This window comes from Natrix helvetica (genome assembly GCF_964273705.1).
Source record: "Natrix helvetica genome assembly, chromosome: 2".
Lineage (NCBI taxonomy): Eukaryota > Metazoa > Chordata > Lepidosauria > Squamata > Natricidae > Natrix > Natrix helvetica.
Window position 1 is genome coordinate 278,370,258 of NC_138552.1, and position 22,277 is coordinate 278,392,534.

At 42.1% G+C, this 22,277-nt stretch overlaps 1 protein-coding gene across 3 annotated transcripts in view; it reads right to left on the reverse strand.

Moving 5' to 3' along the window:
- DHX33 (DEAH-box helicase 33) overlaps nt 1-22,277 on the reverse strand; it is a gene marked incomplete at its 5' end in the record, with an annotated part of 27,368 nt that continues 5,091 nt past the window's right edge. For 2 of the 3 annotated variants that reach the window (XM_081943722.1, XM_081943723.1), the window contains 10 exons: nt 1-804; nt 2,737-2,823; nt 4,741-4,944; nt 7,519-7,646; nt 10,011-10,099; nt 11,994-12,153; nt 12,638-12,749; nt 14,481-14,666; nt 18,315-18,485; nt 20,097-20,324. In XM_081943722.1, the coding sequence (XP_081799848.1) occupies nt 490-804; nt 2,737-2,823; nt 4,741-4,944; nt 7,519-7,646; nt 10,011-10,099; nt 11,994-12,153; nt 12,638-12,749; nt 14,481-14,666; nt 18,315-18,485; nt 20,097-20,324 (1,680 nt within the window). In that variant the 3' untranslated portion in view covers nt 1-489. Of the gene's footprint in view, nt 805-2,622; nt 2,824-4,740; nt 4,945-7,518; nt 7,647-10,010; nt 10,100-11,993; nt 12,154-12,637; nt 12,750-14,480; nt 14,667-18,314; nt 18,486-20,096; nt 20,325-22,277 lie in introns of all 3 variants that reach the window. The other variant, XR_014174574.1, reaches the window with a different exon arrangement.

A 22,277-nucleotide genomic window follows, 5' to 3' on the forward strand; every position in this document is an offset into this window, starting at 1 on the left:
TCCTAAAAATAAATATTATTTAAAATTATTTTTTTCCTCACGTTACATAGTAATGGTAAGATGCAGTGCTGAGAAAGTCTGTGACAAGGCAGTTTTCAAAATGTATAGTTTTACCACGTTTTGTCCTAAAAACATCTCAGTTTCTCTTTTCTTTATATGGCCTGCTTTCTAAAGGACTGAAGACCAAAGCGGACTACTTGTATGGAAACCTCATAATACATTTGGAATGGAAACAGAGGCGGGCTAATCACGAAGCATTTCAGAGATGCAAAATCTGACTGTGGCCTCTTATTATCTCTTCTAGGGAGGTACAACATGTGGAACATGTCCACTTAAGGCCCTATTCCAGAAGAGACCGTGAAAGAAACATTATGAGGTCCAGCTTGAATGAAGTCTGTCGGTATAGCAACATTCCTGTATATTCAGTTACCAAAGTCACGATCCCAAGGTCCTATATGCAACTAATTTTTCTTTTTCTTATCCCCAATCTTAAGGTCCATTCTTGGCTGCTCTGAGCTTCCGACGGAAGTATTCGGGGGCAGCGTCATATAGCCAGTCAGCATCCACCACACAGAGGCCCCTCATGTAGCATTTGCTGGTGTGCAACAGTTCATTGTACGCAACGCAGGCTGGTTTGCAATGGAAAAGGACTGAAGACGGGTGAATGGCCACTGGCTGATGGGTATCAGTTGTGGCATAGGTGCCATCTGGCTGCAGCTCTGCTGTATACATGAAGAGGCTATAGGCCAGGCAGCGGCGGATAGTCCCAGTATCAGAGCGGGAAGACTCCAAGGGTATCGAAAGCTGGATTTCAAGAACAAAAACACAGCAATAAGAACAAATCCAGAATTCAAGGAGGATATGCAAATAAAAATGAAGCAAATCTGCAATTAAGTCATGAATATTAAATAATGAGGATATGTAAACATTACGATTAATAGACTTGGACGACGATGGTTACAAATGTGATGGTTATATGATGTTTATAATGCTTGATATTATTAACTAATTATAGATAAAACCGAATAGAGCGTTTAATTAAATAACGCAAAATGTTTAATAAGGATATGTGAAGAATAGGATGAATAGATTTTGAGAATAATAGCGATTGTATGTATAAGGGTTATTATTTGTATTTAAAAGAGATTATACCCAGTCAGTACACTGCCATTGTGGACATGGAAATTTTATATATAACAAAGAAAATTGTCATAATAAAAAATAATATTTTTTTTAAAAAAAAGAACAAATCCAGAATTGAAGCTTTGGGATACATCAAGAGGTTGGATAATATTCTGACTTAGTAAATACATGAGGAATTTTCAAGGCATGGTGAGATTTCTTGCAAATGTCTACCTTAGAAGAGGCAGTCAGCAAAAATGGACAAACTGACCAAAGTTCTCCATCACTCTTGCCTTGGTTTTGTTTCTAAGCAATCAGATATATTTCTAAGCAAGGATACTCATTCTCATTATTTTCCAATTGTTTGTGAGGGTCTACAGATCTCACAAGCTCATGTTTTCCAATCCTGCCCCCCCCCCCCAAAAAAGTGGCTTGGATGAAAGAACAAGTGACCCTCAAAACAAGAAGTTATTAAATTAGGAGGGTCATGAATTGAGATTGGATGGCATGCCTACTTACGTTATGATGGAAGTTAAAATGAATGCAGATTTCAAGAATTATTTTGTTAGGAGTGCCATTCTTAAAATTGGGAATAAAGTAAAGCTCTCCTCTAAGATACCTCTTTGGGGCCGCCCCAGGAAGCCCTTTTTAAGAAAGGAAATGGTGGTGGTAGACTTATGGTAAAATAATATATTTTATTCAAGCTGAATCCAATTTCAAGTCGAAAGAAGATTTGGGTCAAAATTCAAAAGGATTGCTTGTCACTGGTTTCTATATCTACAACTAGCTGGATACCCGTGCTCCGCTACAAAATTATGTGATCGGGCTCCTCTCCTCTCCCCTTCTCTCCCTCAGGTTTGCCCCACAGAGCCCTCTCCTATCTTATCCCCTTCTCTCCCTCAGTCTAACTCATTAGCATCAGAGCCTTTTTCAGGTGGGGAGGGGGAGTAGAATGTCTAAACTCACAGCCCGCAGGACAGATGAGTCACTGGCTGGCCACTCCCATGCAGCAGTTGGAACAGAATTCTTTTCAGGTTGGGAGGGAGAGTAGAACATTTAACTCCTTAGCATCAGAGCGTGTTAATAATAATATAAGGAATATTAATGATCTGATGGTCATTTCAAAAAATCCTTTCTTAGCAAGCACTTAGAAGCCTAGAGGAACATACGTGCCAAATTTCAAGTTTGTAGGCTTTACGGTTCTGGAGATTTCATGATGTTGCAGGAATGGTATCTCACTTTTATATAGAGAGAGATTGAAAGAGAGATTTCTTTCAGATAAGAAAATTTGTGGTTTTGAAGCTGTTAATTTTTTTTTGAAATTGTATTGTGTGTTAATGATGAACATCTTATATGTTAAAGTTTATAAAATGCCATTGAAATTGAATTTAGAAAGGGAATATATTAAAACACTATGACTCAATGGGGAAAAAACGGTCATAATATAATGCTTAAACAGTGTGAAAATATGTAGACCAAAGCAGTGAAATTTTCACCTACCCACACGAAGTTAAATACTGCAGCACTAATAGGACCTTGATCCAGTTAAAAAACCATACATTTTGATGGACATCTGATTCAACAGGGATCACTTTGAAACCTTCCAACATTTACCTTTATACAAATATCCCTTAGTTGAGCTCTAACGTCTGAAACCAGCATCATGTTTCGACTGTTCACAAAATTTTCTTTGCACCATTCCTAAAATAAGCAGAAAAGAAAAGACGACAAAGGAGAAATTATCAGGAACACCAAGAATTAAGTAGCAACCGCCTTGGTATATAGGATCTTTTAGAGCTTCTCAAATCTCAATCCTCTATACACGAGACACTGAAAGTCTTGAGTCTATTCATTCCCTATACTGGGTTCCCTGATTCAGATCCATCATTCCCTTTCAAGGCGCAAATCAGCACTGGCCAAATAATCTTTCCCCCTATCAATGAGACAGGAATCCTACATTACCAAGTAGTACTAAACTCCGCAGTCAACAGCAGTCAAGTATCAAGGAGAAAACAAGACCCACATCAACACTGACAGGACTAGAATAGAATAGAATAGAATAGAACAGGAACAGAAATAGAAATAGAACAAAACAGAACGGAACAGGAATAGAACAAAACAGAACGGAATAGAATACTTTATTGGCCAAGTGTGATTGGACACACAAGGAATTTGTCTTTGGTGCATATGCTCTCAGTGTACATAAAAGAAATGATACATTTGTCATGAATCATAAGGTACAACACTTAATAAAGTCATAGGGTACAAGTACGTAATCAAATCATACTAGGAAACAATCAATATAAATCGTAAGGATACAAGCAACAAAGTTACAGTCATACAGTCATAAGTGGGAAGGGATGGGTGATAGGAACGATGAGAAGATTAATAGTAATAGTAATAGCTACTGTATATCAACAGAGAGCGGACCCACTCCCTCCTAGTACTGAAGATTTTGCACACATAAGAAATCTTGGACATCAGCTTCTGGTTATAAGATGAGAAAATATTGGACATGCTAAAGATATGGCTTTACTTGTTTATTTCCAATATTTCTATCCTACTCCTACTCCAGAATTGACAGATGCTGGGTAACTAATCAGAAAATGAAACATAAAATATAAAACTATAATTGAAGTAAAGTAAAATAAAGTAAACTAAACTAAACTAAACCAAACCAAACTAATAAAATATAAGGAAACAAGAAAACAAAACGCTGTGAACCAGGCTCAACCAAGTTGAGGCCATCTTAGAATAGAATAGAATAGAATAGAATAACAGAGTTGGAAGGGACCATGGAGGTCTTCTAGTCCAACCCCCCCTGCTTAGGCAGGAAATCCTACACCACTTCAGACAAATGGATATCCAACATCTTCTTAAAAACTTCCAGTGTTGGGGCATTCACAACTTCTGGAGGCAACTTCTGTTCCACTGATTAATTGTTCTAACTGTCAGGAAGTTTCTCCTCAGTTCTAAGTTGCTTCTCTTCTTGATTAGTTTCCACCCATTGCTTCTTGTTCTACCCTCAGGTGCCTTGGAGAATAGTTTGACTCCCTCTTCTTTGTGGCAACCCCTGAGATATTGGAACACTGCTATCATGTCTCCCCTAGTCCTTCTTTCTCTTAAGCTAAACATACCCAGTTCCTGCAACCGTTCTTCATGTTTTAGTCTCCAGTCCCCTAATCATCTTTGTTGCTCTTCTCTGCACTCTTTCTAGAGTCTCCACATCTTTTTTACATCGTGGCGACCAGAACTGAATGCAGTATTCCAAGTGTGGCCTTACCAAGGCATTATAAAGTGGTATTAACACTTCACGTGATCTTGATTCTATCCCTCTGTTGATGCAGCCTAGAACTGTGTTGGCTTTTTTGGCAGCTGCTGCACACTGCTGGCTCATATTTAAATGGTTGTCCACTAGAACTCCAAGATCCCTCTCACAGTTACTACTATTGAGCAAGGTACCACATATACTGTACCTGTGCATTTTGTACCAGGTGAGGAGAGAATATTCCAAATACTGGGGCTACCACTAAAAAGCCCTGCCACCTGGTTCGCACAATGAGGGGGAAATCTTTTACAATCTAGCACCTGCCCAAAAGTAACCAATTCAAGTCTTACCCTATTGCCACTGATATTTTTGAAGGCCCGGTAAATGTTGAGCAAAGTGATGTGATCCCCTTCGCTGGAGATGAATTTCTTTCGGACGGCCTGGACTTCATCCCGACGGGAAGGAGGATTGTAGAGGACGCTGTCCACAGAGAGCAGCGAGACAATGGTCAGGATCTCCTCCGTACAGTGGAACCTGGGGGACATCAGGATCGTCTGCCAAAAGACAACAAACACCACACTTGAGCATACCTCTGCTCAGTTTTGAAACTCTGAAGCTCAGCTAGGTGCCCCCACCCGTTGAGTTAACTTACTACAACCTTTTGCTGTTCTTTTTAAATGTGAGCTGTCTATATGTGTTGACTCCTTGAAGGTCAAATGCACCACCCCATCATTAAAAATGCTTTATTATTACCTAAATCAACCCAGGCAATTGGCTGCTTTTGAATAAACCAAAATAGGCAGGGATCCAGAGAACATATGACAGGCTGCTCAGTTACAAGTGTCCTCATGATTCAAAAAGTGGAAGACCAAAAAGTATATGCCAGATACTTCAAGATGTATCAAAAGCAATGTTCAAAAGCACTTTATCCACTACAGAATGGGATCCTCAACAGGTAGATTAAGTTGAAACGCCTCTCTTAAGGAAACACAGAAGCCTCAGGGCTTATTGGGGATTTATGCCTATAATGCTAACATCATAACCGTTTCATCATGCTGGTGTCTAATGACATTTACTGAATCAATAGCATATATCAAAATAAGGATTAGCAAGGGTAAAAAAATATCCATTGTTTTTTCTGAATTCTTCTCTCTGTTGAAGGGTGGGGAGGTCAATTCAATAGAGAAGCCAATAGACTTTCTATTACAGGAAATAACACATAATTTAGCCTCCCTCTTGACTGAAATTTGTGCTTCAATCTGATAACATAAATCTTGAAATGAGAGAAAGTCTCATTGGTTCCTCTGCTGCAGTGTTGCCAAACCTTTTTGGCACCAAGTGCTGAAACGGGAGCGTGCGTGCATGTGTATGCCAGAAACTGGAAGACCCAGCCACCCGATGCGCATGCACATGCGGGGAAGATGACCTTCCAGTTTCTGGTGCACGCATGCACACTGGACAGGCGGTCTTCACATGCACATGCGTGCCAAAAACTGGAAGACCAGGTGGCTGGTGCGCATGCACGTGCTGGAAACTGGAAGATCATCTTCCCAGAGTGCGCATGCGCACCTGGCAGCTACTCTTCTGGTTTCCGGTGCTCCCGCAAGGCGTGAAGAATCAACTGACCGGTGTGGCGGAACCCGGAAGAGCAACGGGCGATGGCTCACGTGCCCGGACAGATGGCTCTGCGTGCCACTTTCAGCACGCGTGTCATAGGTTTGCCATCACGGCTCTATTGGATTCTATTCAAGGTTACTCCCCTAGGAATCTTACACCTGGTTTAACTTGTCTCCTTCCAGTTTGTTACGTTATTCGGGGACTATTATTTTTTCTGTCTTTCTGCTCTCTCTTTCTATTCAATATTGTTCTTGGATTGGCAGAACAAGGTATTCCTATTCAGTTTCAGAAGCAGAAAAGGATAAGGCACAATTTTATATAAGCATAAAATAGGCAAGATGGGCCCAACTCTTTTAACCAACATAACCAAAAATATTACATATCTCTGTGCCTCAGCCCATTCAGAAATGGAGCCAAACAACACATAGTGAAAAGGAAAAGAGCTCAGTGTGAATCCAACTGTGTTTTGATGCATTTTCTGTGTTGTGCATTTTATGATAAATTCTATAAGATTGGTATGTACCAAATTTTGATATATTTCATTCCCCACCACCCAGTCAGAGCTGAAGAAGCTTCTTGGATGAGAAGTGAAACGTCTTCCAAAAAAAAAGACCCCAAGAAAGTCCAGTTGCCTCTGGAAAAAAATACCTTTAGGGGACCTATTCATTGTACAAGCTAATGGATGAGCTCAAACACCATTCCCCACCCCATCCCACCAACATGTTATAAAATGCAATAAAATAAACATCTAGAAACATGTGATGTTCTCAAGAAATTCAAACCCAGAGAAATAGCAATAGCACTTAGACTTATATACCGCTTCTCAGTGCTTTAGAGCCCTCTCTAAGTGGTTTAGAGTCAGCCTATTGCCCCCAACAATTTGGGTCCTCATTTTACTGATCTCAGAAGGATGGAAGGCTGAGTCAATCTTGAGCCTAGTGAGATTTGAACTGCCAAACTGCAAGCAGCCGGCAGTCAGCAGAAATAGCCTGCAGAACTGCACTCTAATGACTGCTCCACTGCAGCTCATGACTGAAGCTATAAATATAAAAATGGCTGTGTGTGCACGTGTGTGTGTGTGTGTGTATGTTCCAACATAACTCTGGAATGCCTTGAGCAATTTCAACCAAATTTGGTACACAGATGACTTACTCTCTGGAAAAGAAAAATACTGTGGGGGTAAGACACACCTAACACCCTTCGGGGTATGTGTTCTGTTAAGATACAGCCTGTTGTGCCTTAAAATGGATTCTACTGTACTGCCGTAAAATGGATTCTACTGTACAGCGCAGTGGAGTTGCCATGGTAAAGGCTACACAGTACTCCACAAGGGGCTCTCTCTGGTAAGGGGGAAAAATCCAACATTAGAAATTACGTTTGGTCTGGACATTTCCCCCCTTATAAATAAATACTTGGGCAATGCCAGGTTATCAACTACTTTTAAAATAAAGCTCAAGAAAAGGGGCTGATACACTTTTTCAGAGAAATAGAAATAAAAGTTGACATGTTACTTTGGAAAATTTGGGCTCGAGAGGAAACGCAGCCATTTTTTTCCCCAATGGTGTGAGGATCAGCTGGTCTTCTTTCTTTTCCACCGCACCCAGGAGAGCCAGTTGCTCGATGGCGGCCTGCAGTGCCTCTGTCAAGGCAAACAAAGATGACGTTAACATGACTTTCCTAAGCAACAAACCTCCAGAGCCCCAGCAAGAACTAAGATAGTGTCAACAACTATTGTAAAGGATCACCAGAATTCCTTAGCTCCACTTTGTACAGGAAAATCATGGGATTTATCTGTTGTGCTTTGTGGCCTTCTGCGACATTCCTTTAAGCTAAAAGTTGATGTGTGAAAAAATGTTGGATTGAAATTGCTAAGAAAACTCCACTCAGCCATAAAAATTGCTCAGAGTCTTTCGGGCCACTCTTTCTCTACCTAGCCTGTCTCAAAGGTTATTACATGATGGGCAACCTCAAGTATATTATCTTACGGAAAAGTGGGATATGAATGCAACTATTAAATAAATTATCTGGCATCTTGCATATGCGCTGGCCAGATCAGCTAGGGTTAGTGTTGCAATGAAGTATGCAATTTATCAGTAACTCAACAATATCACTTACCACACTTCAGTGGTGGGTTCCAGCCGGTACAGCCCAGTACGGCTATACCGGTAATAGTTGGGAGGCGTGGCCACCGTACTGGTACCGTGGCTCGTTTGCCCCACCCCCACCCCCACCCTGCGTTCCTTATCTGTTATTAAGGCAACCGGGCAAATTGCACACGTGCACGCAGTATGCAGCGCCTGCGCAACCTCCGACCAGCAGCTGGCAATTGCAGGGGCGGTGGAGCGTGCCTGCTTGCGCAGTGCATGGCAGGCGCACATGCAGCGTACATCCAGCGCATGCGCGAACGGACCACAAGCAGAATACCAGTAGCAAAGGTAAGAGCAACTCACCACTGCCACTCTTCCCTCAATTGTGGACCCCTATTTATCTGGAGTCACGGAATCCATGTCACCCAAAGACTTTACACTTTTCCCGTTAACTTTAGCCACCTCGTATAAGGAAAACTTATACAAGATGTTCTATAGGTGGCATATTCCACCCACAAGATTAGTTAAAATTAACCAAAACTTATCGTCACGATGTTGGAAATGTAATGCTGCACTAGGGACCTTCTACCATATGTGGTGGGAGTGCACAAAGGCTAAGAAAGAGATGCTAAATCAAAGTATGCAGTTGAAGCCAGAATTATTTCTACTAGGGATCACAAAAGAAAAACATGGCAAAGGTGGACTATATTTAATGCTGCATATTTTAACGGCAGCAAGACTGTTTTTTGCACCAAAATGGAAAAATAAAGAGACTCCCTTGGAACAAGAAATAATAAATAAGATACTGACATGCTCAGAAATGGACAGACTGACTCTAGAGCTCAAAGACAAGAGTGAGGCGGAATATCACGAAATCTGAGACAAATGGTACTGACGATTAGAAATGAGGGGAAAAGGCCGGGACAGAAAAACACAGACAAGTTAAGAATTGGAAAATATGATATTAAGAATGTGTGATAGGTAGGAATTGGAATGTATTTGTATGATTAGTAATTATATAAAAGAAAGGATCAATGGACAGGTAATCTGGCTGACTACACAATGGATATAAAATGTAATTATTGTAAGATCTAATCACTATATAGAAATGTTTATGCCAGAAATGTCACACTATGTCCAATGTTTTTAATGTTTATCTAATAAAAAAAAATTTATATTAAAAAAAGACTTTACACTTTTCCCAATATTGCCAGTTAAAAATGAGCAGTCTTAGAGAAATGAAAACAAAATCCTTTCTCCCCAATATTCAAACCCCCCAAGTAAGTAAGTGTGTGTGTGTGTGTGTTTGTGTGTGTGTGTGTGTGTGAGAGAGAGAGAGAGAGAGAGAGAGACTGACTGACTGACTGACTGACTGACTGACTGACTGACTGACTGACGTTCTTTGTAAGAATATATGGCCATATCCACCTAGTGCTGTTATCTCACTCATTTATATCCTTAATCCCAAAGTGTGAAGGGAAGATTCCAGCCCCAAACGTTGCCTACCCTTAACTTGAAGGAGTCTATGGATATGGGAAGTCGTAAACCTGAGATCCTAAAAGGCTTCTAAAAATCATTCTGAACTACATGAACAAATAAATTAGCTTATTATAGGCAGCTTTCATAGTTCCTCTGAATGCTGAAAGAGTCTCCTGTTTTCATTCAAGAAGTAGGGATACTTAAAAATTACAACACATCTGCTTCTTAATTTGGGTATCATGTTTCTGATTGTTCAAAACAGTTTTCAAAAGTATACTCTCCTGCTTTTTCAGATGCTCATATAATATAGAAATAATAGATCTAAAGCTGTGAGAGTTCCCTGCTTTAGTCCACAGCCAACCTCTCTTATTTTGGCTCCATTTTTTAACAGCAGTGAGAGCCTTTATCCAGTTGCAACATAGTTGAGGCTTACTTACCTGGGGATGGCTTTGACACAAAATCAAAGGTAAGGACATTTGGGATTCTCAGAGCTAACAGATGGAGCACCACACTGGCCAAGTTACACCTGTAGAAACAAAGAGAGTTTCAAACTTTTTAAACTCTACCAAATCAAGGCAAGACACAATTATATCAATAGAGAAAGAATTCAATTAGCTTGCAAAAAAGTGGCCACTGCATCTTTCTTCAGCTTGAGTGCCCTCCAGATGTGTGGTTTTTAACATTCAGAATATCTTAGCCAGCATGGATGATTTGGAGAATTCTGGGATTGAAATTTGGTGGGCTCTCCTAGCTTTAAAAGAATGCGCTATGGTTTATCTTCTACTTTCTCATCACTCCACAAAGAATATAGCTCAAAATCAGAAACAAGAATTGAGAGCTATAAAAGACAGCATAGATTGGGGTTGTATGGGATTACTGTTTTTTCAGTTTAGAAAACGCTCCGGAGTATAAAATGCACCTTAGTTTTTTGGGAGGAAAATAAGAAGAAAAGAAATTCCGCCTCTGCCTACCAGCATCCATGGTATTCAGCTGACACATGGTAACAAGGTCAGCCAATAGGCATAGAAACTAAATCAGCCAATGAGGGCTATTTGGACTCTGAAATTTGTTGTGTGAGCAAGGAGACAGGAAGGAGCCTGGCTTAGCCGAGAAGTGAAAGTGAAACTGCTTGTGTTTTGCTTGTATTTACTGCTACCTTGGAAAACCTGCTTTTGGTATTGTACTGTATATTATTATTCTTTTGAATCCTGCTGAATCAGTTACTGTGCTTTCTGAATGTGATTGCTGCTGCAAACTTTGACCAGCCAGGTCAGCTTCAGCACTTATTGCTGCCTGATTCAGCACAGCTGATTGGTGGGTGGATTGGACTGCCAGAATACCCCCAATCAGCTGTTCCAGGCTGCAGGGATTGCCACAGACCATCAATGCCTCCATGCTTCTGGGGGTGGTGGGGGCTACATTCAGTGTATGACGCATCCAAATTTTCACCCTCTTTTTGGGGAGAAAAGGGTGTGTCTTATACTCCGAAAAATACAGTAAAATGGTCTTTTAGGATGCCCAAGTTCTGAGTCATGCAGAGGAGCAAAGTTTAAAACCAGCAGAGGAATGACTGAATAACAAATAGCATCAAGGATAAAGACAAATCTTTTGAAGCTTCACTCTCATCAAGAAATCTAATTTATTTCATTATCCACAGCCCCTCTCTCTCCCAGTTGAGCTTTTTCAAAAGACAAATGGATTTTGTTTTTCCTTGAAGATGCTTTGCTTCTCATCCAAGAAGCTTCTTCAGTTCTAACTGAATGGTGGAGGATGCAAGGAGTATAAATTCTCTATGGAGATTCTTAGTCACCACGACCTGGATGGCTGAGACTCCCCATAAACAGTCCATCCCTACGTATTGATACGGTGCCTATGGAGGGCTGCCATTCTGGAAGCTTGCAATGAAACTGTCAGGCCTGGAAGCCACCTTTTGCATTGGGCCTTCAGGCCTGCCACATTCAATGCTGTGGGAAATTGGGAGTGGGGATTATATGGAGTATGGGAGATATATAGTCAAAATAACATTCCTTTCTCAGAGAGTCTTTTTCCTTCTTTTTTCGTTTCTGTTATAATTTTGCACCAGTGAGGTTAAAACCAATTTCGTTGTATTTTAAGTACAATGACAATAAAGATTATACTTATTCATTGCCTTGCAGCTGCGATGGTGTGATTGGGAGGCATCTCCAGTTTTGGACGGAGCCTGATTGGGCCATGTGATGGACATGTGGGTGCTGGGCAGGGACTTGGACTTTCATTTGGGTGGGGGAAACCTGGAAGCTTTCAGATTCGGATTTTCCCAGATGAAGCAATATGACATCTCTAATAAAATGGAACTTTGCGGAACTTCAAGCCTTGGAGTCTTCTTTCGTTGGGGGTGTTACTTGGAACCCTGACAGAGACTTTCCCACATGACACTTCACCTTTGGATCTCCGGTACAGTCATCTTATCAAACTTCTCAAATTCATCTTCTGTGTAGAGGCGGTAACAAAATCCACTTTCTTCTCTCCCAGCTCGACCAGCCCTTTGCCAGGCCTGGGCCTTTGAGATCCGCTGCACTGCCAGGACCTCCAGGCCACTTTCTAGGAAAGGCAAGAAAATCTAAGTTTTTCCTTTTAGAAATGGAATTGCCCATTGGAGATTTGGAAATGACCCCACAGGATCTAACTGCATCCAGAATAAGGAACTTCATACTCTTAAAGTGTTTTGGATTCTAAATCACATAAGACTGAGTAAGTGTGGTCAACAGTTATGGCCATCAAGAAAGCTCTAGGATTGACTAAGCCAGAGTTGTCCAAACTTGGGAACTTTAAGACTTGTGGACTTCAACTCCCAGAATTCCCCAGCCAGCCATGCTTCTGGAAGTTGAAGCCCACAAGTCTTAACGTTCCCAAGTTTGGGCAACCCTGGACTAAGCCTACCTCAAAAACATTGATTTGTCCAGCTCAATAAAGTCAGTGATAAAATGGGTAGCCATCGCTGGCCTATACCCATGCCTGGGACCACCGCCTGAGCCACACACCCCTCATAAATCTCTGTGCAAGGCCGAGTACTACATATACATACGGGGCGTATATTTCTTTGCTTTGACCATCCCTGTGTCCACAACGTATTTTATGCCTGCAATGGTGATGGAGGTCTCTGCAATGTTGGTGGAAAGAATCACTTTGCGATAACCCTGGTAGAAAGAGAACATTTCTCAGTTATTGTTTTTTAGCTTTTCTACAATGTTCATTAAATATTGGAAAGAATCAGTTTTTATATCCCAGTTTTGGATATAAAGTTGTAGGCACTCCAAAAGGCCATTTTCAGTTTTGAAGGCTCAAATAGATCATACCCTTACTATAGGAAACGAATGACTTGATTTTAAATAATACTTTCTCCCCATAGTACTTGCCAGGTGATTACCTTACTCCACCCCCATCCCGGAAGTTACACAAGTGGCTACCAAAAAAGGGGCCTTAGCTATGAGCATCACTTGTGGAAATCTTTCCAAGGAGACCCAAGCATTCATGTCTCTTTTTTAATGTCAAAACATATTTCCTTTGCCTGGACATTTTCTAGTTAGAATATTTCTAAGTAAGGCATTCATAGTTTTCTGTGCTGCTTAAGGTATTTCATTGCTTTGTTTTATTGTTTTTGATGCTTTAAATCATATGGCTAATACAGGTAATCCTTGACATGTGATCACAATTGGGATCAGAATTTCTGTTGTTAATCAAGGCAGTTGTTAAGTAAATCATGTCTAATTTTGCCTGTTTTGACACAGTTCTTAAGCAAATATATCTGTACTTAAGAACTCTGCTTACTGGGGAGATTACAAATAGAATAAACAGCTGCACTATAAAGAAACGTACTGCTGTAGGCCTTGTCAGAATGGTTTTGAAGGATCTTCAAAAAGGTGAATCGGCCATGCACAACGTGTGGCCTTAGGATCACACATATAGTGATCACCTTCACTAAATTATGTTATTGTTACAAAAAATGAAACATTGTCAAATATTGGGAAAGTAAACAGTCCCTTTAGAATCAAGCTTGACTCCCTCTGTCATGAGTGGATATGAAATTAGTTTGCTACTGTTTTTTCCTAGTACTGTATATTTTTTTCAAATTATATTTTTCAGCCCAAAATATACCTACGGCCCTTGGATTTTCTGAGGTCTCTTTTCCAAGTACTAACTAGAGATGATCCCATTTAATTGTCTGGCAAATGCTAAGTGCTAGGTCAACAGAGCCAACCATATGGATTATTATTATCTATATACAGTATATAAAAATGGCTCTGTGTGTATGTATGTTCCAGCATAACTCTGGAATGCCTCGAGCAATTTCAACCAAACCTGGTACACAGATGACGTACTCTGAAAAAAAATAACTGCGTGGGTAAGACACTCCTAATGCCGTTCAGGGAGTGTGTTCTGTTAAGATACAGCCTGTTATGGCTTAAAATGGCTTCTATTGTACTGCCATAAAATGGCTTCTAGTGAACAGCGCAGTGGAGTTGCCATGGTAACGACTTCACAGTATTCCACAAGGAAGCTCCCTCTGGTAAGGGGGAAAATCCAACATTAGAAATTACATTTGGTCTGGACATTTCCCCCCTATAAATAAATACCTGGGCAATGCCGGGTTATCACATAATTTGAAAGAATTTAACTTGAATCAAAATTAAATTAAAATGTAGTTGCTATTTTGCCTTGGTTTTTTGGCATGCAACCCTGGTATGACATATAAAGACTAAAGTTAACCATCCATTATCTATCTGTGAAGTATCTATGCCAATAGTTCAAATGAACACGAGCAAATTTCATTTTTAAAGTCAGGGCTGTCCACAAAGAGACTAGAAGTCAAGCTCATGTTGAAGGCAACTTTACAATTTCATTTCCCACTGCAGGGCTCTGGTTCTTACCTTGGGTGCAACCTGGAAGACCCGGAGCTGCTGTGAATAAGGCAGAGAAGCATAAAGGGGCATGACCACCATCTGAGGGCAACCATCTGGGAGATGTTTTGCAATGTCCCGACACGTTTTAGTCATTGCTTCAATCTCTTCCTGGCCTGTCAGAAACACCAGGATATCCTGAGAGTAAGTTGCTTCCTTTACAGGGGGGGAAAAAAGATATTTACATTAATCTTGTAGGTGAGGATCATAGCTCAATGGCCCAAAAGCAACTGATTTTTCGGTTCAGTTGAGGTTGTGGGAATACCCTCACTTTGCTCATCTCCCTCCAGATCTCTTGATGCGCTGGTACTTAAAGATCTTTGCAGCTTGAGGCCTAACATTTCAGAGTTTGTGTTACCATCTCGTAATCATGTTGGGGATTACTAGTCTGTATTCTAAGCATTGTTGGGGTGGCACAGTGGTTAGAAAGCAGTACTGCAGGCTATTTCTGCTGACTGCCAGCTGACTGCAATTTGGCAGTTCAAATGTTACCCGGCTCAAGTTTGAGTCAGCCTTTTATCCTTCCAAGGTGGGTAAAATGAGATTGTTAGGAGCAACAGACTGATTCTGTAAACCACTTAGAAAGGGCTGTAAAAGCACTGTAAAGCAATATAATAAGTCTAAGTGTGATTGCTATTGTTCCCCATAACCAAATCAATTACAGGTAGTCCTCAACTTACGACCACAATTGGAGCCTGAATTTCTGTTGCGACGCAAGGTGGTTAAGTGACCTGTGCCCAGTTTTCTGACCATTTTGCCACTACTGTTAAACAAATCATTGCAATTCTGAAGTAAATCACATGGTCATTAAGTGAATCCAGTTTCATCCATTGGCTTTGCTTGTCGAAGACCTGTTGGGAAGGTCACAAATCGTGATCGCATGACCCCAAGATGCTGCAACTGTCTTTAAATACATGCAGGTTGCCAAGCACCAAAATCTGATCACGAGGTTATGGGGATGCTGTGATGGTCATACGTTTCAGGGTCGTAAGTGTGAGGATTGTAATTCACTTTTGTCAATGGTGTTTGAACAGTCACTAAACAAACAGTTGTAAGTCAACAGTACTACAAGGAACAGAGACTTTATCACAGCTATTCCAATGTTTCTGAATGCCCAGCCTAGTGAAGTTTGGATCTGATCTGCTTTCTCTATTTTCTGTTAACGTAAGAAACACTACACTTACCGTATTTTTCGGAGTATATGACGCACCTTTTTACTCCAAAAAAGAGGGTGAAAATCTGGGTGCGTCTTATACTCCGAATGTAGCCACCTGGGTCATCTGAAAAAGGGGCAGGCGAAGCGGGCGCTGCAGAGATCATGATGGCTAGAAAGGAGAGAGGTTTCGCTTTCAGAGCTCCTGCTCGGCTGGGCTCCAGGGAGAGCTTAGGCGGTGGCGGCGGTGGCAGCGGCACCTCAAATTGCTGGGGAGTGAAGTCATTGTGGCCATTGTCTCCCCTGAGCTGCCCGCCAAATCTCTGAGGCACCTTTCGCTTGCAGGAGGAGGAGGGCGAGGGCGGAGTATACCAAAGCCTCTGAGAAACTGGGAAAGAAAGCCGCACTTGGAACCTGCTGAAAACTGCCGCCTGAAAAGCACGCCTTTCTTTCCCAGTTACTTTCTTTCCCAGAGGCTTTGGTTTAAGGAGGCGCTGCTTTAAGTTGCCCTTCTCCTCCTGCTGCAAACAAAAGGTGCCTCAAAGATGCTAGATTTCTCAGAATGCTAGATTGGGAAGTTAAAAACCTGAAATGGGGTACAATTAAGCTTGATTCAAAGGCTTTGGCTCCTGAGAATCCGGAGAGATTGGGGGGGGGGGAGGAAGGAAGGGAAGAGGAACAATCTTTTTACGAAAGCTTTTCTCAGAATGCTAGATTGGGAAGTTAAAAACCTAGAATGGGACACAATCAAGCTTGATTCAAAGGCTTTGGCTCCTGAGATCGATGCACTGCCATCCAAAATGCCGGTACCACGATCTCTGCAGCGCCCGCTTTACCTGCCCCTTCTCGGGCGGTTCCAGATGGCAGAGATCGCGGTAATAGCATTTCCGGGTGGCAGAGCACCCATCTCAGGAGCCAAAGCCTTTGAATCAAGCTTGATTGTGTCCCATTCTAGGTTTTTAACTTCCCAATCTAGCATTCTCCACCCCCTACCCCAAATCTCTCCAGATCTGCTTATTGCTATTGCGCCCAGCTACTGTACCTCTTGCTGCATGGCAGATCTGGGCGGATTGGGGTGGGGGGGTGGAGGAAGGGAAGAGAAACAATCTCCTCATCACAAAGTCTTTTCTCAAGATGCTAGATCTTCACTTTCTCTCCGGGAAAAGCTATTGGCATCATTGGGATCTTGGCTAGTGGAAGAAGTGCAGGATGGAAAGGAAACTTCGGAATGCAGCCTGGGACCTGCTTTTGCCCTGAGACTAAGGAAGCGGGGTTGCCAAGAGGGCTGTGAACAAGCCTCGTTGTTCAAGGAGGCAGCCTTGCTGGGTTGTTTCCTTTGGGCTTCCCTTTTGCTGCTCAGGTGCCATTTCAGCAGCCCCCATGGGTCTTTCCTTCCTCACTGAAGAGAAGAAGCCAGCCAACTGCCGCTCCTTGGGCCAAGCGGCTCCGTGTCGCTGGTCAGAGGGAAGGGGGGACAAAATAAAGCGCAGAGAGATATGTTTAGTCCTGCCCTGCCATGGGAGGGGTAGAGAAAAGTAGGTTTGAGATCCATAAACGCCTTACCCTTTAGGAAGATCGAGCCCCCATGTGTCACGTTTCTGCCCTCCCCCCAAAAAATCAGAGTGCAGAGTGCTCCTGGGGGCCGGGGAGGGCAAAACCTTTTTTTAAAAAATTACCCCTTCAAAATCTTGGTGCATCTTATACTCCAGTGCGTCTTATACTCCCAAAAATACGGTATTTTTTAAAGCCTCAGGCCAATTATTTTTTAATGCTACGATTAAAAGCCCAAATAATTAGTTCCTTAGAAGCTCAGGCTTCTGCAACTTTTAATAATAAACACAACTTGCTAGTAGTCTATACTCGTTTTACAGAGGAGAATTAGCGCTTTCTTCTCCACGGCCAATATGAAAACACAAGCAGTGAACCTCTTAGCAAATTATAGTAGTAATTTGTTGTATTGCATGTTATTTTAAAGTAGGGGTGTCAACCTAGCGTCGTCACCTTGTCATCATGTGATGTAACGACTTTTTTTCTTCTTCGCTAAAACTGGGGTGGCCAGCAAGTGACGCATCCAGCCCACAGACTGCAAGTTTGACACCCCTGTTTTAAAGGCTTTCTTCAAGGGACTGGCAAAAGAAAATTGTTACTTAGTGATGTCACCTAGAAATTTGGAATAGTCAGTTGAAAGTTTTCAGATCTAAAACCTTTGGGATTTGGGGAAGTAATAAAATAGCAGCAATCTTAGTGCATTAACACCTTGAATGACTGAGAGAAGACCTAAGTGTTTATAGGAAGTAGTTAGACTAGACTTCCGCAACTGGTGCTCTCTAAATATCTTGTACTACAACTCGCATGACTCTTTAGTCTCCTATTTAGGTGTGACAGGAATTACATTTAGATTCAAATTGTTTACAGTATCAGACATCTGCTTTCAATTTTATAGAGCTTACTGGGTGATGCTAGGCCACTCTCCATTTCCCAATTTAATCTACCAAACAGAATTATTACGATGGTAATAAGTGGTAGAGAAAAAGAGGCAGCAATAAACTTTTGCACTATTCTGAGATCACAAAAAGAGCAGAATTAAAAGATGTATATCATATAAACAAATAAAAAACAGTAGTCGAGATAGAACCTTCCCAGAGTTGTACCTGATGGATCTGGAAGACTGTCACTAGAGCTGCTTGGAGGTAATCACTCTGAGATTGCTTTGTGTAGAAAATCTGGATGGGGTGCTGCCTCCCTTCCAAGTAGAGAACTGGTGCTCCATTGAAGTACTGGGAGAACAAGTCTACATCCATAGTAGCTGACATGACAATCACCTGAGAATTCCAGATATGGGAAAGTTAGAATATAGAATAACAGAGTTGGAAGGGACCTTGGAGATCTTCTAGTCCAGCGATGGTGAACCTTTTTTGGCTCACGTGCCATAAGTGGGAGGAGCGCAGGGCGGTCGTGTGCAGGCGTGCCCACCCATAATGCAATGTGCGACCCCCCCAGTGCGCATGCGCACACTACAGGCGCGACCCCCTCCATTTGCATGCTTTGTTCGCCCTCCCCAGGCTCCAGAGGCTTTAAAGGAGCATGGGGAGGGCGAAAACAGCCTCCCCCGCCCCCCGGAAGCCCTGCAGAGGCTTCAGGGACCTTCAGGAGGATTCCCTGAAGCCTTCGGAGTGCTCAAAACAACCTTCCGAGCAAACAGGAAGTCCATTCCCAAACTTCCGGTTTAGCCATAGGGCCATTTCTTTGCACTCCGGAGGCTTCAGGGAAGCTCATGAAACCTCCAGAGGGCCTCCGGGTGGGCAGGGGAGGCTGTTTCCGCCCTCCCCAGGCTCCTATAAAGCCTCTGGAGCCTGGGGAGGGCGAAAAATGGCTTTAAAAAAAGGGTGAACTCAGCTGGCCAGCGCGCGCATGCGCACTGGCCAGCTGACAGGGCAGCACCTCGGGTGCCCTGACAAATGGCTCCGCGTGCCATCTGTGGCACGCGTGCCATAGGTTCGCCATCACTGTTCTAGTCCAACCCCCTGTCTAGGCAGGAAACCCTATACCACTTCAGACAAATAGTTATCCAATCTCTTCTTAAAAACTTCCAGTGTTGGAGCATTCACAACTTCTGAAGCCAAGTTGTTCCACTAATTGTTCTAACTGTCAGGAAATTTCTCCTTAGTTCTAGGTTGCTTCTTTCCTTGATTAGTTTCCACCCATTGCTTCTTGCCCTGCCCTCAGGTGCCTTGGAGAATAGCTTGACTCCTTCTTCTTTGTGGCAACCCCTGAGATATTGGAACATGACTGCTATCATGTCTCCCCTAGTCCTTCTTTTCATTAAACTAGATACTTCTCAGCATCTAAGATGTCTGAGGATTGGGGGCAAGTCAAATACAGCTTGATTTAGCTGCAAAATGTTGGGTTATATAACCAAAAAATGCTCTGGGCTAGTAGTAAGATTATAGTAAGGGTTTTTTGCATTTTGATCTGCTCGAATATACAAGCTGCAAATACAGGTAATCCTCGACATATGACTACAATTGAGCCCAAAATTTATGTTGCTGGGTGAGACATTTGTTAAGTAAATTTTACCTTTCTTGCTATAGCTGTTAAGTGAATCACTGCATTTGTTAAGTTAGTGGCACAGTTGTTAAGTGAATCTGGCTTCCCCATTGGTTTTGCTTGTCAAAATATCGCAAAATACTGCAACTGTCATAAATATGAACCAGTTGCCACAAGCACCTGAATTTTGATTATGCGACTATGGGGAGGCTACAACAATTTTAAGTGTGAAATGAACATAATTCACAGCCATTGAAATAAAAAGAGGGTTTTTGGGACTAAGCGTCTGCTTTTTACTTTTTCAGGAAGCCTAGGTCAGAATATCAGGCTTCAAGTCTCATTATCCCTAGCTATCACTCAATTCCCCTTCTGTGTTCAGCACTCACTTTCAAGGGTAATTTCCCAAGCTCCTTCCGTTTCTTCTGGGCTGCTTTCACTACCCCAAAGAGCACATCGGTGTGGATTGTCCTCTCATGTGCTTCATCCAAAATGACCACACTGTATTTATGCATAAGCGGGTCGCCAATGGCTTCTCGAAGCAGCATCCCATCTGTCAGGAACTTGATTTTTGTCTCATCGGAAGTGAGATCTTCAAAGCGCACCGTGTAGCCAACCTAAGAAGAAAAGCCATAGGGATAAAAAAGGGGGAATTAGCCATGTGGCAATCCTTTGGAGGCATCTTTAACCATTAAGCACAACAGAGTAGTAAAGAGCTACATATATATTGGCCCTTTGAGGTTATTCAGACAAGAAACACCAGCCATGAAAATGAACACTACCTACCTTCATTGAAGGTTATAGTAACAGAATCCTGAAAATATCTCTCCCCTCCCTTACTTTTACTCTTTTAAAAACTAAGGAGGGTTCCTTCTGGGACACTTTCCTCAACTCCACCCCTCCTTTGGATCCAGATTTCACTTATCAGATCCTTGTCTAGGCTGCAACCCTTCCTCCCAACTTCCAAGGTCATCCTCATTGTAATATACTATTGCAATATATTACAAAAGTAAAATAAAGGGAGAAGAGTGAGACAAGAGAGAGTGGTGCGGTGGCTTAGAGCTGGAGCTCTCGCCTCAATCAGGAGGCTGTGAGTTCTATCCTGGGTAGAGGCAGGTATTTCTCTCTCTGGGCACATTGTGATTATATTTGCTGAATATAACTCTGCATTGGCAACAGGAAGGGCATCGGGCCAGTAAATACTGGGCTCCATTCAGTTGCTCACACTCTGCCCTGCAAGGAATTATGGGATCATTAAAAGACGATGAAGAGTGGGACAAGAGACAGCCTACCACCAAAACAACCCAAATAAAGTATAAATGTGGAAGAGCTGATTTCAAATCTTATTAAGTAATCTTAAATAAATGATCAGAATGTTCTATATATAAATAAAAACTTCTTATACTGTATTTGGTCCCCAAGCAGTACTGTTATATCCCACTCCCCATCTCTGGTCCAAGAATGTAGCATTTTTAAACTGTCATATATTTGGGCAAATTTCATGTAACCTTCTTCAAATTAGCCTTCCTCATGGAGCTAATCACAGAATTTATTTTTACGAAGTGTAATTTATTTTCAATATTTTCCATTTAATTTATGAATAATGCAATGCAATTGAATGCTCAGTATTTCATTGCTTCTTGATGAGCAAGAAATTCCCATAAAGAAAGTATAATAATTCCCACTTCTCTCCCTTTTTACCCCTTACTTTAATACTAATTGTTATCTGTTGTGCCCCAGCAGGTTGGAACTGCTGAGGCATTCAGATAGCGATGAACCCTATGAGTCGGCTATGGAAGATGTGGAGGACCCTGGGTAGGATTCAGACTCAGAGCAGGAACCAGAGGTTGGCCACCAGGAGACGCCTGAGGCATGGAGCAGTGGGGAAGATCAAAGGGAGTTGGTTCCTGACGCCAGGTAACGGAGGGCGGAGAAACGGAGGCAGCAGTTATGGAGACAGACTCATAAGAGATAATCAAGCCCAGGTGGTTGTGGCTTGGCCCTTCCCAAGAGAGTATATAAGAAGAGACTTTGGGAGGAGTCCTTTTGCAGGACACAACCGTTCGTAACAATCTGGAGAAGCTCTTGTCTGTATCTGTTGGAGTCTGGGTTGCTGCCAACGACTTGCCTGTGAGTCGTGTTTGGGCTTTCAGCCAACAGTATTATAATTACTGTAAATAAAGAGTGGCAAACAGCTAAGCCTCTGTTGGCGTTCATTACCGGACCCCGGGGGGGGGGGGGGCAGAACAGTTATCTATATTAATTACAGTTAGCACTTAACAATAGCACTTAGACTTATATACGGCATCATTGTGCTTTACAGCACTTTCTAAGCGGTTTACAGAGTCAGCATATTGCCTCCAACAATCTGGCTCCTCATTTTACAGACCTCAGAAGGATGGAAGGCAAAATCAACCTTGAGAGAGTCAGGATCGAAGTCCTGGCACCGGGCAGAGTTAGCCTGCAAGACTACGTTCTAACCACTGCATCACCACGGCTTCTAGTTAACATAAACTAAGTAGCATTATTATTATGATTTGAAAATCTTAGTTTTAATCTTTAAGTCTGGG